Below are 16900 nucleotides of genomic sequence, written 5' to 3'. Positions count from 1 at the left end.
CTCCGGGTCAGTTCGTGATGTTGGGTGGTTGTTGTTGTCACAAAATAGGCCTTACAGCATAAACTCCCTGGAGTTTCGCTCGCTCGATGCGCAGGAACAGTTCCCTCGCCGGACGACACAAGGTGGACTGGCGCAGGTTGAGGATTGACCGTTTGAATCAGATCGAGGTACAGCCTAGCCAATCCAGGACCAATTTCGGGCACATCCCTGGTGGAACTTCCGTCAGGTGAGCAGAGATGATATCCCGAGCCACATGATTGACGAGTATTGAGGTCACCAAGGCAAAGGCACAAGTGCATAAGCACGAGCAAAGGTACAACCGAGAGTGAGAGGGAAACTGAGACCATTTTGGCGCAAGTGAACGTCTTGGCTGGCGATGAATCAAGAGAGGGTGAATGCTCAGTCTCACATGGCAAGGTCAAGGTTAACGCCACACGTCGAAGAGAAGAAGATTGCGTGAGTGTGGCAATCCGGAAGAGCTGAGAGATGATGTTGCCTGCGGTTGCGGTTGCGGTTGCAGTTTGAGGGAAACCGCTGCCCAGGTAGAATTCAAAGCGAGTGTCGCGGAAAGAGCGCAGCCACTCCCCTTTCCCTACCTTGATTCTGGTCTCTCTCAACATTTCGATATTGATGCTTTGAAATGAGTGCCGTCATCGTGCTCAACATCCTACACCATTAGGAGCAAGTGCTGCCTCCCTGCCCCTCTCTGTTCCCGAATCTCATGTGAGTCAACATTTGTCTCGCGCTCCAATTCCAGTGCTTCCAAGGCAGACTCTGGACATAGCAAGTTGTGAGATGGTGCTTCAAATCCCAGCTCCTCCGTCATCTGACACTTCTACATGTTCATGATAAACATGACAGAGAGGACATTTCAGCTGACGGGCACTTCAGCATCGATAAGTCGTAGCCTTTTCAGCCGATCCCTCTCTCTGTCGAGCCTCCCCGCCTGCCCCGCGGCCACGGATGGCTGGTGGATGTCTCGGTCATTTCACCAGCGACACGCGTGGAAGACCTGCCACTTACATATCTCGTCAAGGTGATCAACGAGTTGAAACAACAGACACTCGTGGACCCAAAGCTGAACCCGAGGTAATCAGCTGTGAGAGATTTGACTTCTTATCCAGTACTGTTGGTGATTCCGATTCTCCGACATCGTTGGACGGTGCTGCCAATGATCCTCCTGGGAAATCGCGATAGTGTATCTAATTGCCCGTCGAGGATTACAACCGCTCCTGATGTTTTGTTTCTCCTGACACACTCTCCACAAAGATGCGCGTTCCATGATTTTGCCAAGAAGCAACTCAATTCAATAGTGAAAGAGCTGGGAGAGGTTTGTTTATCAGTGCACGGCAGCAGGTGCTTGGAATGGGCGATCACCATTATAATCTTTGCTGAAGCAATCTTAAGCGCGAAAGAAGTTCAATATTGACGTCCCGTCAAGATCACCTTCAGATGCTCTTCGCGTCGGATTCGATGGAACTGGCAATTACTAGCAAGGTTCAGCCTCGTCGTTGATCACTCGACAGCCAATCGACAGCCGACACCATTGGCCCGTGCGCCTGTTTTTATCTTGACCAGCCCCTGGCAACTGGCGGCACGGTATCCACCACATTTAATCCCCGACGCGGGTAGTTCTATCGGATAAGGATTGTGCAATGAAAATCTGTCTCGATTCGGGAGGCTGATAATCAAGAGATCAAGCCTCATCTATCACACTAACCAAAACCACGAGGATCTACGGCTAATCCAGGTCGATCCACTAGTGCGAATCTCAATGTTGGATATCACAAGAGATTCGGATGAACGGTGCACGAGCGACGCGTCGTCGTCGTGCCCTATCCATACAGAGATCTCGATCATAACATGGTGTATACGAAGAACATCAATCAGTGTATATAAACATCTCGGTCCCCTCGACTTTGAAGGTACATTCTCATCCTCATCAACAAACAGCAATACAACAGTCGCTCATTTCTTCTCATCCTCACTCCAGTCTTTCGTGCAAGAATCTATTTCTTCTCTACCACTTCAACCCAAAACCAAGCCCTTCCAACCAAAACCAAACTCATCAAAATGCGCTGCTCTACCGTCTTCGCTGGCCTTCTCATGGCTGCCTCTACCATGGCTCTTCCTCTGGAGGGTGAGTTTCCCATCTAACCTTGACCAATTATCTAAGAGCAGTTACTAACCTGCCGCTCAGCCTCTTCCAACACCGCCCTCCAGCCAGTCGAGGCTGCTAAGGACATTGCTGCCAGAGCTCCTGCTCCTCAACTCGACCTCACCAACCTCCTTGGAGACGTTGGCACTACTGTTACGAACCTCCTCACCAACTTGGGGCTGGTCCTGGACCCCGTCCTCGACGCACTTACAAACGTCACCGCCGCCGTTGAGCAGCTGGTCATTGAGACCCAGCAGACCACCGACACTGGCGCCGCCGTCGGCAGCACCGTGTACACCCTGACGCTGACCAACGCCCTCAACACCCTTCTTGGGCTTGTTGACAGCATCAGCGGCCTCGGGACCACCACTGTTGTCACCACCGATGACGTGACTCTTGTCAACAGCCTCTCCACCGCCCTTGGACAGCTCTTTGATACCGTCCAGACTCTTCTCTCGGCTGACAGCACCAACGGCACCTTGATCAGCCTCTCGGACCTGCTCACCCAGCTCATCGCTGACGTCAACACCGTCCTTGAGAACATCAGCACGTAAGCGACAGTGGTTGATGGGAATGGCAATGGCATGGCATGCATGGTCTTGCAAACTATCTTTTTGGGCAGGCCTTTCGGACTTGTTCCGTCATGGGAGAGGATCTTTCCGATCCATGGCATTGGCATAGATGGCGATGGCGATGAAGGCTGCCACCGGGGTCGCGCCGCAGGGCCATTTACGGGAACTCGGCTTTTTCCTTCTCTAATTGGGTTGAAACTAGGGACTATGGCAGTTAATCATCTCTTTAATTCGGACACAGAGACATAACTTTTTTTGGGAGTTGCACAAATTTTTGGGGGGCGGGGGCAAGGAGAGGAGAGCGCGCATTCACATGGTTGAAAACAGCGGAAACGGTTTGAATGGCAAATAGACACGACAACAAACAAAACATTTGAAAAAAACCTTTTTTGCTTTGGCATCATGTGATTTCGTGACAATGATCGTCGCCTTCTAGTAAACCAACAAAGCTAGGCGCTCACTGGCACTCCAGGCTATCGTGCTTGGTATCCAGTAGAGGACCCCGCATTAGACTAACCCAGTCGTACAGGACCAATAGAGTCACAAGCATCAGCCTCTTTCTTGTTCCAGCGCCCAAACTTGCCTCAACAGACACATGACTAGCCAGGTTGAGCCATCCAGGTCGTGCTCTTGTCTTTTCACACAGGCAGTTGGACATGGTCGCTCATGGTGCTATTGCTTTCTCCACCCTCTCCGGATCCGTACCCAGGGTCCTACCACTGCTGGTTGTTGAGCCGAGTGATCTCGCTAACCTCTTCAGCCCAGTCACCGGCCCCGTTGATCCCATCCATCTCATGTAGAGGAGGCAAAGCAGCACTGTTCTTACCACCAAAAGCCACGTCGACGCCGGAGTCTTGGGTTGCGACTGAATTGGGCGGGCCAAGGGGTCCTTCGCTGCTGAAGGTGTCCCAGCCATTGGTACCTCCCGGAGTCACAGTTGCTGGTTCATCCCATCCACCTCCATCCCCTCCTCCACTGGCTCCGTCCAGGGCATGACCATTTCCGCCACAATAGCCATTTGCATAAACGCCGGACTTCTTGAGTTTGTCCTTCTCTTCCCACTTCTTTCTCACTTCAACCTCGTTTCTCTCACACCACTCATGCAGATCCTTGTCCAACTGGCCGATCTCCTGCCTCAAAACGCTCAACATCATCATGTCTTCAGGGGTCTCGTTCTCGTCAAGCTTGCCATTCCACCACGCCCAGAACACGGAAGCACCAGCAACTCCACGGACAGAATTTTCTTTCTCGTCGGGAAGTGTCGCTAGTAGAGGGGTCGTGTAGAACCATTCGACTTCAGCCCAACTCATGAGGTGTTTCCGAGCAACGGCAGACATGCGTTTGACAATATGGTCGGAGAGGTCCCGCGGCGGAATACCCAGGTAGTGAGCAGAGATGATGACATTGGCGTAGGTGGTGAATAAGTTGGGTGCGTTGTCATCGAACTGAAGAGGTGTATCAGTCTCCATGCTGGAGAAGAAACTGGAGGGACTCACATCTTTGAACTTGACGATGTTCTGCTCGGCAACGCACTGATTGATCCAAGCCAAAACCTCCTTGAGACCTTTCAAGCTACCACCAACAACAGTGAAGGATTTTCGGTTGTTGTCCATCAGGTCGTGACGAATCCGGTCGCAGAAGATCATGGCGGCATCTCGAGAGAATTTGCCATCAAGGAGGACCAAAGAGGAGTCTTTGGTTGGTTTGAAGAAGAGGGATATTGTTGGTTCGGGGTTGATCCTATGCGTGAGATTGTCAGTCCTACAGCTCTGTTCCCCAGTAAGTTCCCCGATGAGCAACATCCGCATACGATGAGAGTTTAGCAGGAGGAATGCGAGGTCCACGATCCTCGCGCGGTTCGGGTGGTTGGCCCGATAGATCGTCCATTGTGAGAGATATTCGAGTAGAGTTGTTGAAGATGTGATAGTGTTATGATGTTCTTAAGGCCTAGGGTAGAGTAAGGAGGTAGTAGAAGTCTTGCGATGAAGGAAGAGATCAAAGCAGAGGATGGAAAGAGCGATGAAAAGAGCGTGAGAAGTAAAGAAGGCCGATGGCAAATAACAAGGCCTGCCAATCAACCACAACTGCTTTGAGGAGATCTGTAGTCCAACTAGAGACGGTCAATGTGATGACTATCTGGTTGGCGGTTTAGCAAACACATTCAAATCTATACTGCCAAGCCTGTCGCTATCATCTTTGCATGGCAGCAATTGTCTTTGTCCACGGTTTTGGCAATGCAGAACTTGAACAAGCGCCCGATTCTCTCTATTCCTTCTTTGAGGGTGCAGAATTGTTCTGGACTGGATCCATGCTGGCTCCCGGCGGACTGTAAAGGGCTCCGTCCGTGCTGCTTTGCCGTAAGCTGCGAGGCTGGACGGACCGAAATCCATCCTTGATACGGAGAGGTCACACATGGAGGTTAGCCAGTTCATTTCGCACGCCAGTCAGGATGAAGGCAGATACACGGGGCAGGGGGTTCGATGGAGTGTTTCCTGGTCAATTCCATATTTGACTTCCGGCCACCATTCTAGTCAATCAACGAGCTCAACCCATCTTGCGCCTCGCTCCTGGATCATAAAATCGTTGTAGGCGTCAAAACAAGAAATCCATGCACTCCCGCCATCTATTTCTTCCCACTCTTCTTGATTCCTTGCTGGCCGGCGTTCAGCGGCCCTTTTCCCTTTGCCTTGTCGGCCATTTCTTTCCGGGCCTTTGCATCTGCGTGAACGATTTAGCTGCTGCTCAGAAAAAACCATGTACGGGACGTTCGAACCTGCAGCTTGCTTGGCCTTGAATGCAACGTCCTCCTCGTCCATGTCCTTCTTCTCCTTCTTGGGAGCCTTCAGTGGCTTGACTTTACCGCCTGAGAAGAAAATGTCAGGAAGCTCATCAGATCAATCGGTGCTTTGCTCGAACCTACCTTCTCTGCTTTGACCACCCATTTTTTATTGTTTCCTGTTCAATCTGCTATGTGTAGAAGGCTTTAGAGGTTTCGAGGTTGGGTTGTTGAAGTCTGGCAGTGTCAGGAAAGAGTGGCGCGAAGTTCTGAAGCAGAATAATCGCCGCAGTCTCGACCGGCAAGCGATCGCATGGAGACAAACTGCGTCAACCAGTGAATGGGCGCCTCGCTCACGTGATACCTTGGCACATTTGACTCGTTTTCAACTTGTTCATGCGCTTGGTGGACTTTGGTTTTTGTCGTCGAGCTCGATCGATGTATTGGGCCCTTATCAAAACAAAGACACAAGTCTTGAGGTAGGCTCGTGTGGGCAGAGGTCGCGATACCTTTGAGCGACGAATTTTCGTGTAGGTACGTTGAAAGACAGACACGGGGCTCACGAAACACATTCTTGGAGTATTCGAATACTTCGAATTTAATGTTTAATTTTGGCCGATTGCTACTGGGACTGTTGTACATGTACCAGCCCACGAGTTTCTCGATTCATCGCCATTCCACAACGACCTGTCCCTTGTACGCTCTAAAGTCCAACACAACTACGCAAGCCATTGGTAGACTTGCGGAGATCCACCGTACACCATGACCCCATCAGCCTCTTGTCGTGTCCTCTGATTGTCCCTCAGCCTCCGAAAGATGCCTGGCCCAGCAGAACCAATTTTCGCAACCTGCCGCAGAGACTTGAACACGGAGCTCGATAGATTGAAAGTGAGTCTGTGTTGACAACCAAGAATGTCGCTAATTCTTGGTATATGGGGGCGACGGTGGTGGACTGCCCTCTGGCGAGTTTGGAGGAGGATTGGTGCCCGACATTTCGCAAAGGAGGTTATCGGGTCGAGTCTTTGAGACAATTTGCGCCGTATCTGACAAAGGGTCAGCACAGATACAGATCTAGCGGGGGTCAAGCGATTACTTATTGTGATATTGTGTGTGAGTGTTCTTGCTTTAGTATTGGTTGACTATGAGGATATTGTTGAAACGAATGCCTGAATCGAGGAAAGAGATATTTATACACGGTCGACGGTGCTCGTTTGTGGATCTCGTTCACTCTTCTGTTTGTGCATGAGCTCGAGACAAACGTGAGGGGACAAGAGACGACGGATTGCTATGACTGTCGAGGCAAACATCATTCCGTTCCACGCTCACTATGTCACTTCTCGGTTGCTATCAGAGGGGGAGCCATCGGCAATCGCCTCTTCATATCTGGACTGGATATCGCCACTACCGTGCCTTTGGCATGAGTCATTCCCTCTGTATTCTGGTCAGATTACCGGGCTTGTTCGAGATGTAACTTGTACGTGGTTCCTAAGATAAAAGGCGTTGAGACGACTGCGAGTGACCGCGATATTCGCTGGGTTGAGGTTTCGATGGTGTAGACAATGGTCCTAGGTATTATCTGGAGTAGCCAGTGGTGACTTCAATCCGTCCACAGTTCAGTGTTTGATCTCCTATGCAGTGTCTCCTCGTGCAGGGCTTCGACCCGCATAAGGAACCTTTCTGATAATTAAGGAGACGGGGAAGACCGAGAAGGAGGCTACTGCACTCGAGGTATCCGCTTCGAAACTCCAACCACAGGGAGTAAGCCGAGGAAATGTGGGCTACGGGACGTGGGAAGTATGGATCGTTCCTCAAGAAGGCGGAAGCTGCTTGCTGAGGTTACTCAACCATCGGTCGCCGCAGAGACGCGAAGATAGGGATATGACAGATGTTGGGTATGGAGCATGTAGCACTAGTTAGCCTTCTTTTCCCTTGGTACTGTGTATGAGCCTGTCAGTACCGAGGGGATTGGCAATCAAAGAATGCTACCCTTATATATCCTGCTGGCAGCTGAAATTCAATCACTCCAGCTCGATGAACCACAACACCCAGGGAGTACCAACTTCCGCTTCTCCCAAGCTCTCGACAGTGATAAGTCTTGCGCAATGCATACTTACCATTTCAGTCCAAACCCCTGCATCCTCTCTTACAAGCCATTGAAAACCATACCAGTAAACTTGCAGAACGTCGATGCGTTGTATCTCTGTACTTTCTCAGCGGCAAATGACAGCGTTGAATCCCTTCGAGAGAGAGCAATTCTCCTACTTTTAGGCCTCAGTCGAGTGAATTACTCGGGTTTGCTCCCAGGAAGCACCTTGACAAACATCAGGCAACCTGATGCCGAAGCTTTGTATGGCCCGTGCTCCATGCCTGGATTGCGATATGCGTATGCACCTGTCGACCAAGCTTGCCCCAGTGTCACATCCTCGAGTTCTCCCTGAACAATACACACTTCTTCGATATAGGTATGGGTTATTGCCTGGTCAGTGGCAGATACCGCATTCGGCTCCCACCACTGTAGAACAGCCTTCTGTTCTGAATTCTTCTCACCATTTAGATGCAGTTCCCAGATTCCAGGTGCAACGGTGTACCAAGGCTTGGCCGTCTCTGAGTTCTCGGGTGTCCCGACTGGTGGATGTGGCGGCTGAGAGAATTCTTTCTGCTGGAAAGGCATCTTCAAGCTATGAAATGTGTCTTTCGGGGGATCTGGTAATTGCCACACTTCCCCAAGCTTGGAGAGTCCGTTGTTGCTGCCAACCTTGCAGGCTCGGTTAGCCTTTTGAAACTTGACTTCAAGTCCCTGAGCCTGGGACTTCAGCCACTCCCTGTAATCACAATTAGAGATCCTCAGACACATCAACCGGAAACACGTACGCTTGGTTCGCTGGGACGGCCGCCCTACCTCCAGCGACAGCAACTGCTCTCTCAATGAGTGCCTGTAGCTCACGACAACCAGCCTGTAGATTCACGGGGACCTATTGGGTTAGTATTCATTTGACTCTAACTTGATATACACTTACAGCAACGCAACCAGCACGAGGCCGTGCACGAGAACAAAACGTACACGCCTTGGACCAAGTCCAGTCGCAGGGTAGAGCAGACGGAGGAGACAGAGGATCCGCGAAACCACGGAAAGCACTTCTCTCTTTAGCACACTGTCATCGCCCTAGATTGCGGGAAGACTCACAATTCTGTCCAACAAGGCTGGCACTACAAGCCTACTGGAACTGGGTACCCCGACAGGCTCCCAGAAACATAAGCAGCTGCATGGGCGTTAGCGAACTCTCATGTGGAACAGGTGGGCTTACCGACACATCTTGCGATTAACCTGTGACCCTTCCTACCCTTGTAGAACAATATATCAGGAGCTCTTGCGCTTATTGACGATGCTCTTGATGTAGTGAGTTGCGTTGCATGGGGGGTGGGGGGTTGCCACTCGCTGCCAAGGACTTGAATCCCCCAGCGTTGTTTGGCGGCGAGGCGGCACTAGCACCCGCGCCGGTTTTAAGTACTCTATGGAGAATATGATGACTAGTGCTTCCGGTCACTTCTACCTCGTACACCTCCTGCTACAACGTCACTTCATCGTTCTCGGCCTTTCGCACCTCAGTCTTCATCTTGCGGTTCGGTCAAGTTGATTCACCAGTATCTTTTCTGTCCAGCGGAATGCTTTCGAAAGCGATTTGAGAAGGACTTCTTTGGGACGACACCGGTCGGGCTCTACAACTGCAAATTTTCCCATACCAGAATCTGCTGGCTAACGCTCTTGTCACAACTAAAGGCTAGGTCTCGTTCCCGGCCTGCAAGTCGACCACTCCACCATGGGTTCAAGATCACCCAGCCAGTCTGAGGGCGAAATCTTGACGTCAGACTCGGAAGCGAAGGCAAAGAATATACCATCTTTCCGCAATAACAGCAAGATTGACCGTCGTGCCAGACCATCTTCCATTCCCTACAGCGCTACGTCTAGATCGCATCGATCACGCTCGAGATCGCCTTACCGTGCTTCGAGAGGCGAGAAGCGCCCCCGCGACTATGACCATGCGAGAAACAGATCCCATCATGATACGCGCTCCTTCGCTGTGAGGTACGAAGATGATGCCTTCCGTCATCGACGCCACGAATCCTACGAACGACACTCAAAGCGGTCGCGAACCTCGCGAAGTCGGAGCAGGAGTCGGTCTCCATATAGGCACTCTCGTCGCAGAGAGGAAGGAATGGATGGCCCTACAAATACTCGAGATCCAGGTAGCAGGTTTGAGTCCAACTCCAGACACGCGGATGATCAGCCGGAAAAGGATGCGACCACGAGAACTTCACAATCCACACCCTCGCATGATCTTCCGACAGACGACGTCACCTCTAACTTGGTGCCTGCGCCAGGATCTGAAGCTACTGGACACAGACAGGACAGGAATCACACCGAAACCCACACGGCCGTCCCCGCTGGCGCCACCACCGCTGAGATCGAAGAGCCCAGAATGATAGATGAGGCTGCTCTGATTGAAGAACGGCGCAAACGTCGTGAAGCTATAAAGAACAAATATCGTGGTCAAGCTCCACCGCTATTGGTTCAAGCACTTCATCTTGGGGCCGAGTCGACGCCGGCAAGTCCTGCTCCGGAAAGCTATACTACAACGCCACGCCGATCCGGTATGTTCCCTGTTACCGTCCGTCCTGGTTCTATACTAATTTCACCAGAATCCCCTGGCTCGTCCTCACCTCGTACGCCAAGAGATCTGTCTGCTCCTCAGTCTCCAGCGGAGATCAAGTTCGATAATGATGCAGATCTGACTAACACTGATAGAAGATCTCCGGTCGAAGACGGCCCTTCAGCTGCCGACTATGACCCTACCGTGGACATGGAAGAGGAACGAGCGCGACATGAAAAACGTCTCTTTAAGGAAGACGAGAAATCTCTCGAGCAAGCAGACCAAGCAGTAACCGGAGCTGACGACAAGGCTGCCCCTCCCCCTCCCAAGGCGACTGGTGAGTTTGACATGTTTGCCGATGAGGATGAAGACGATATGTTTGCCGAAGCTCCTATGAAGCCCAAAGTCGAGATTAAGACTGCGCAAGCCCTGGATGTCAACCTCATGGACAATTGGGATGATCCCGAAGGGTATTACATAACAATCCTTGGTGAGCTGATTGAGGACCGTTACCATGTCACACAAAATCTGGGAAGAGGGATGTTCTCCTCTGTCGTTCGAGCGACTGATAGACGAACCGGCAAAGCGGTCGCGATCAAAATTGTTCGGAACAACGAAACCATGCGAAAAGCCGGAACCAAAGAAATTGACATTCTGAAAGACATTGCTGCCAATGACCCAGAAGACAAAAAGCACATCATTCGTCTTCAGCGATCGTTTGATCATAAAGGTCATCTTTGTATGGTTTTTGAAAACCTCTCCATGAACCTGCGGGAAGTGCTCAAAAAATTCGGCAGGGATGTGGGCATCAATCTCAAGGCTATCCGAGCATACGCACAGCAACTCTTTTGGGGATTGAGCTTGCTGAAGAAATGTCAATACATACACGCTGATCTGAAACCAGACAACATCCTTGTCAACGAAGCCAGGAGTACGCTGAAGATCTGCGATTTGGGATCTGCGTCTCCCATCACCGAGAATGCCACTGCGCCATATCTAGTGTCTCGTTTCTATCGGGCTCCTGAAGTCATCCTGGGCATCCCCTATGACTATGGCATTGATATGTGGTCAGTTGGATGTACCCTTTTCGAATTGTACACGGGAAAGATCTTGTTTACAGGCCGCAACAACAACGGCATGCTTCGCGCGATTATGGAGTGTCGTGGGAAATTTCCGCACAAGCTTCTCAGGCGTGGAACTCTGACGTATGAATACTTTGACGATCTCCTCAATTTTCGGGCTCAAGAGACAGACAAAGTCACAGGTCGGACGATAATCAAAGTGATGGACATCAAGCCAAAACCAGTCAGAGATTTGAGATCTCGGTTGGTCCCGAAGGACAAGCGCATGAACGAACAGGAGCGCAAAGAGCTGGATCTGTTTGTGGATCTGCTGGATAGGTGTTTGGATTTGCGGCCCGAGAAGCGCATCACGCCCAACGATGCGTTGAAGCATCCTTTCATCTCGAGGGTAAAGCCATGAGTGGGATAGATACGGAATATCTGGGCAGAGCATGCGTATGACCATTACCCCTAATAGAACTACCAAGCAAATTTTGGTTTCTTCAGTGCATTCCTCTTCTCTTTTGACCCTTTACTCTTCACTATGATCGCTAACACGAAGAGGCCGCATAGTATATCCATTGTGGTACGCAGCTTGGGATAAATGCCATGTGTGAGACCTCCCTGGCACCCCGCCAAAACAAACATACCGCGCTATGAGAAGCAAGCCCTGTGACAACGAGACAGGCATGCCATCTTCACATTTTATGGATCAAAAAGAGAAATGAGCCTGCAGTGTCGAGGATTGAACCCAAGATTTTCCCTTTCACCCACTCTTCTACTCCCTCCTCTCTCTGCCATCGACCTCCGATACAAATGGCAAAAAACTCAGAGTTGTGAGAAAACCCTCTCGAGTTTTTTTGCTTCTCATTCGGTTGGCTCAATGTTGCTGCTCCCACCCCCTAACACTTCAAGTTCTCACAGGACCCCCACACAACCCAGGCTACTAGATCCTGTACACGGAAATCGCTGGCTATGCATTAGGGGATACAGAGTAGAGCCCCTACTCAGCCATAACGCCGGTACAGTCACTTGGTAACCTGGATTGTGGAGAAGACCTGATCAACCAAGAAGGTTAGGGAGGTGTTCGCCATATCGCACGGTCGAATGTTGGAAGGAATTTGGATGTTGTAATGTATATGTATCCACAACTGGGAGGTGAGTGGGTATCAGGAACGTCCTGGAGGTGTTTTGAGGGCCGCTTGGTGAGTGAAGATGTTGTTGCCAGTGGTTGTCACAGCCAAGGATGTACAGTAGAACGGGCAAGGCTGGGCGAGGCTGGACGAGGCTGAGGATTGTTTTGAACGCGTTCACCAAAAGGCAAGTTTAGCGAGGTGTTTTCCACTGTTCATGACATTCCGTGCCAACCTTTCATCAGTTTCAGAGCTATCAACTGTTCCTTTGCCTACAACAACTTTCTGCTATTCCACAGCCTCACACCTCAGTCAAATCCTCCACTACGAACTCGCTGCGCGTCTCAGTCTCCCCCCTACAGAGCCTGAGCGGCATCACGGCCAGCAATCCGGCCAAAAGTGAGCGAGCGGAGAACACTCGTTGCGGGCGGATCTGTTACAGTGTTTAGCGTCCGTCGAACTATCAACCCGATCACAGTGATTGCAGGATTTCTATGCGTGGATTCTACGGATCGGTGACCGCGATGAAGGTGCATTGAAGAACTTACACTGCATCTGGATCAGCATCAAGTTGTGTACGTCGAAAGAAGGGACTCACCTCGTTATAGAACAAGCCGCTCAATTCCCCGGCACAGTACAGGCCTGTAGACGGTCAGCCAGGAAAGTCGATGCTGGACTCTATCTCTTACCTGGGATTGGCACCCCCGTCGTCGAAAGCACCCTCGAGTCAAGGTCGCACTTGAGCCCACCATAAGTGAAGGTAAGTTGTGCTAATACTTGATCAGCAAAGTGCCAACATTTTCTGCCGTGATGGACGGATGCTACCTTTCATTGGATATCTAAGAATCGTCAGCTTTTGCCTTACCCCGTCTGTTTGCAGAAAGATCACTCACCCGTAGTAAGGGGGTTTGGTGATAGGGTTGGCCCAGTTGGTCTTGTCGGGATTGAGACTTGCGAAAGTATCAGTTATCACAGTCATTACAATATTCGTTATGCTCATACCCGTGTGTCCTCTTGCCGTCAAGTGCCATCAGGTTGAACTCCTTGTCGTTGATGCTGCATCGGGGTCAGCGACATCCACTGATCTGTCCGCCTCAAAGACTTACGCCGCGTTATACTCATCCACTGTCTTTTTCAGCTCTTTCGGATCCAGTCCGAGCTTTTCGGCCAACCCTTCGATGGTATCACTTTTCTCAGGCTCTTGGTCAGTGGTGTCATAGACCCAGCCTGGGCGGAAGCGGTCCATGATCGGGCTGTCAGTGATGCTGAGACCAAGTCAGTAAGCAGTCGCCATGTAGCCGAGATGGGCCTACAAGTATGATTTCTGGTTGTGGTCTGCTCCGTGTTAGCAATTGCTCAACCTTTGGCTGCCATGACTTACCTCTCCAGGTCTCGAGGGCAATCATCTCGAACGTTGCAAAGAGGCTGTCCAGGTCAGCAGCTGTTTCGACCCGGGAATATTGGGAGTCTCACTGTCGTTTGCCTTCGTCATAGAAACGCTTGCAGTTCCTGTGTCAATCAGCAACAGTCGAACATAGCCTGAAAGAAGGCAATCGTACTCGTTCACAACGATACCATAATTGTGGCCCCAGATCACAGCATCGGGCTTTTTGGCTCGGGTGTCGACCAATTCGCACTTTCAGCAAAGATCAGTATGGACTGCATGAGGAATTGCACATATGAGGGCTGAGCCTACATGCATGCCGCTCATGGAACCTGCAACAGCAGCACCAACTTCCAACCCCATCCTCAAACCGAAGCCGGTGTTGTACTTGAGGCCCGGTGCGATAAGCTCGAGGTGTTCTGTTCTCGGTCCGACATATTTGGCTAACCTAGTCCTCGTTAGCTAATGTTCTTCTTAGAAGGTCTCTGTGCCCTACATTTCACGGTTTCCCTCGAACCCGCCGCAAGCCAACATGACTTTCTTACCGTGGACTTTTGTCATGTGTCCATCAGCCTTTCGAACTTTGACGCCGCAAACAGACCCGTCATCGTGGGTCAGCAACTGTTCTGCTTGCGTCTCCCACATTATTGTAACACCATCAAACTTGCGGATATGGTCGAAGAGGGCATTGATAATTGCATGACCACCACCCTGAACCTGCATTCAGAGCACGTTCACAGACTCAACTTGTGACGCAGCTTACCTCGGGGAACACGAAGTGTTGGTCTAACAGATTGTCAATATGGGGACGGACATTTCTGATATCTGCTCAACGACATACTGGTATTGAACTCCAGGAGCACATTCTTCTCGTCATGATGGTTGAGTTTCACCCCGTCTGAGTCCGTCAGTTCCTCGCACTACCAGTCCAGGGTTGATCAACTAACGGTCAAGCAGATACTGGGCAGTCACGGGGACTTCTTTCTCCATTTTGGCGCAATATTCCAGGTCTGCCAACCCCTCGCTGATGTTGTTAGTATCAGAGCCTTGCTGGTCACATCGGAAACTAACCTGACACGCTACAATCGTCAGCGAGAACCTTCATGGCAGGGACATGGCACCTACCTTCATTTCATGCTTCCAGTCCGAGTCAAAGTTGTTGTCTGCAACAGTTAGCACGCATGAAGGCACGTTGCTTCTGGCCGCTTGGCCCAAACCTTTGTCCAATCTCAGGTATGCCATTGTCCATCTAGAGACCATTCAGTCCATGGTTGACATTTGATAGATGACCATAGCAGACCTGCTTGCACCACATCGTTCTCCTTCTTTACCCGCTTCGATCAATGCAACTCTACCCCTTTTCCCGAGCTTTTTGCATTCTTCGAGAAAGTTCAATGTGGTCATAGAACCCTACATCGAGGTCAGCACCATTTACCCTGGAAGAATACTCCGGCGACTCACGGCAAATCCACTTCCAACTACGACGAGGTCATACTCATGGTGGGAGCCCGTAAGGCTGCTTACAACCTGACTGACGACCGACATGATGGTTTGGCAAGATTTGTGCTGGAAGAGGGGGATGCTGGCAAGTTCCCTTTATCTGGGTTCAGCAAGGTGTGAATTCGCACATGCAATCAACCCCCTTTTAAATCATTCCACCACCGACGCGTACCCCTCAACCCTTGCGGATTATCCTGCAAAACTGAGACCACCCCGCAAGCAAAGACGAATCGCGGATGACAGCACAAGAGAGCCGGCAGATTCTCGTATGCAGACCTTCCCCGCAGAACAGCAACCGGTCATCGGCAATGACGCTGCTCACACCCAGCATTTATTCAAGTACACTGAGCCAGAACAATCCCAAACAGCTTTGACAAACCTACATATACCCGCTTTCGGGCAAGGCCCCTCTCGCCTGTGGATGCTGAGCTCGGCTTCCCCTCAATAAGCTGAAGGCAGGGTCGGTATAACGTCATCTGTCCATCTCCGAGATCAGAGCATTCTGGCCCCTCTCGGAAACAAGGATCTCGACATTTGTGAGAGGTCTCGAAAGTGCTCATACGCTGGAAACTCATATCCCGAGTCTGGTGGGTGACTGCCATTGACGGTTTACGTGACAAATGACTTTCGGTTATGGTTGTCTAGAATGCAGGCCAAGGCCAATCACGGCTCTGGAGGCTGTCTACGACTACTCGAAAGTGATTCAAGGTTTGCCGCCTTTTTCGAGATTTGCACATCGCCCTCAAGCGGAACCGCAAACTCCTCAGGATCCTCTCGGCGATTCTTCAACGTTTGCCTTTGTAGCAACAGGGACACGGACGTATGAGTCGTCATTCTCAGGTGGAAGCCGAGCTACAGCAGCCTCCTTGGCTGTGGAGTGACAGCTGTTGGAGGTTGTATATCCAGGCCCTGGCCCAGAGGTCGACAGACGGCATCATTTGTGATCGTCGAGAATTAAGCTACCGGTTTCCAGCCTGCTGTCCGACATAGCGAGAAGATCTAGAGTTGGTGTTTCCTGTTCGTCACCATCAGTGGAGCTGTTTCCGCCTTCAACCCTTTGACGGGCGGGTGGACCTCGCTGAGTAAATGGATCGTTGCATACCGTCTTGCGAGTTATGCAGGACGTTATCCTGAATGTGCCCGTCTTCACGAAAGCATTCTTGCACATATCTCTTCGCGCTATCCTTTCGACTCTATATGTCTAGCTGCTAACCTAGACTGCCTCAGCTACCCAGAGAACGACCAGACAGCTGCCCAATGCCATGTTCCATTTCCCCGATACTTGGCACCGAGGCCGCAAGTGAGTTGAAGAGGTGTGATCAGGCTGGCACAAGAGGTCAGGTTGTCAACCTGTGCCATCAAGCTGTGAACGGATTTTGAGCCAGAAACATGGGTCTTGAGCTCTCCACACTGGATATTACCGCATTATTATTGCAACCCCGCCTCTGTACCCGCTTCGCTGCCTATTACCGAATCTAGGTGTTTGGGAGGTATTCTCCCCGCATCACAGCGATTGGAAGGGGAAGGACCAGGCAAGCCAGGGTTCAGAATTATGAGATGCAATCCCCAACCGAATGTTTCACATTCCGCATCTCCGACGAAAGATCACTTGAGGACCTTTACAGCAAGCAAGCAACAAACTGACCCCAGAGATTTCCGACGAGAAG

The 16900-nt window shown here is 51.0% G+C and overlaps 5 protein-coding genes across 5 annotated transcripts; 2 read left to right on the top strand and 3 right to left on the bottom strand.

Annotated features, from left to right (window-relative positions):
- Positions 1–2073: 2073 nt before the first annotated feature.
- Positions 2074–2712, top strand: AYO20_04520 (hypothetical protein; the record flags this gene model as incomplete). The annotated part of the gene is made up of 2 exons (XM_022642816.1): positions 2074–2140; positions 2201–2712. 2 exons carry the CDS (start codon positions 2074–2076, stop codon positions 2710–2712), a joined length of 579 nt encoding a protein of 192 aa, XP_022501118.1.
- A 731-nt stretch (positions 2713–3443) lies between these two features.
- On the bottom strand, positions 3444–4617 carry AYO20_04519 (hypothetical protein; the record flags this gene model as incomplete). Its single annotated transcript, XM_022642815.1, has 3 exons — positions 3444–4175; positions 4227–4470; positions 4541–4617. 3 exons carry the CDS (start codon positions 4615–4617, stop codon positions 3444–3446), a joined length of 1053 nt encoding a protein of 350 aa, XP_022501117.1.
- A 3173-nt stretch (positions 4618–7790) lies between these two features.
- AYO20_04518 (hypothetical protein) lies at positions 7791–9120 on the bottom strand (the record flags this gene model as incomplete). Its single annotated transcript, XM_022642814.1, has 3 exons — positions 7791–8328; positions 8378–8478; positions 9085–9120. The coding sequence occupies 3 exons, from the start codon at positions 9118–9120 to the stop codon at positions 7791–7793; spliced, it is 675 nt and encodes a 224-aa protein (XP_022501116.1).
- A 204-nt stretch (positions 9121–9324) lies between these two features.
- AYO20_04517 (hypothetical protein) lies at positions 9325–11637 on the top strand (the record flags this gene model as incomplete). The annotated part of the gene is made up of 2 exons (XM_022642813.1): positions 9325–10156; positions 10205–11637. 2 exons carry the CDS (start codon positions 9325–9327, stop codon positions 11635–11637), a joined length of 2265 nt encoding a protein of 754 aa, XP_022501115.1.
- A 1068-nt stretch (positions 11638–12705) lies between these two features.
- AYO20_04516 (hypothetical protein) lies at positions 12706–15278 on the bottom strand (the record flags this gene model as incomplete). The annotated part of the gene is made up of 20 exons (XM_022642812.1): positions 12706–12782; positions 12859–12898; positions 12948–12991; positions 13039–13119; positions 13175–13188; positions 13243–13299; positions 13352–13405; positions 13456–13614; positions 13663–13684; positions 13731–13774; positions 13823–13858; positions 13909–13985; positions 14046–14181; positions 14230–14444; positions 14497–14519; positions 14575–14631; positions 14681–14804; positions 14859–14982; positions 15034–15143; positions 15195–15278. 20 exons carry the CDS (start codon positions 15276–15278, stop codon positions 12706–12708), a joined length of 1578 nt encoding a protein of 525 aa, XP_022501114.1.
- Between the last annotated feature and the right edge of the window lie 1622 nt (positions 15279–16900).

Source organism: Fonsecaea nubica (genome assembly GCF_001646965.1).
Source record: "Fonsecaea nubica strain CBS 269.64 chromosome Unknown Scaff24, whole genome shotgun sequence".
NCBI classification, from domain to species: Eukaryota; Fungi; Ascomycota; class Eurotiomycetes; order Chaetothyriales; family Herpotrichiellaceae; genus Fonsecaea; species Fonsecaea nubica.
This window is presented reverse-complemented; position numbering and strand designations above follow the sequence as displayed.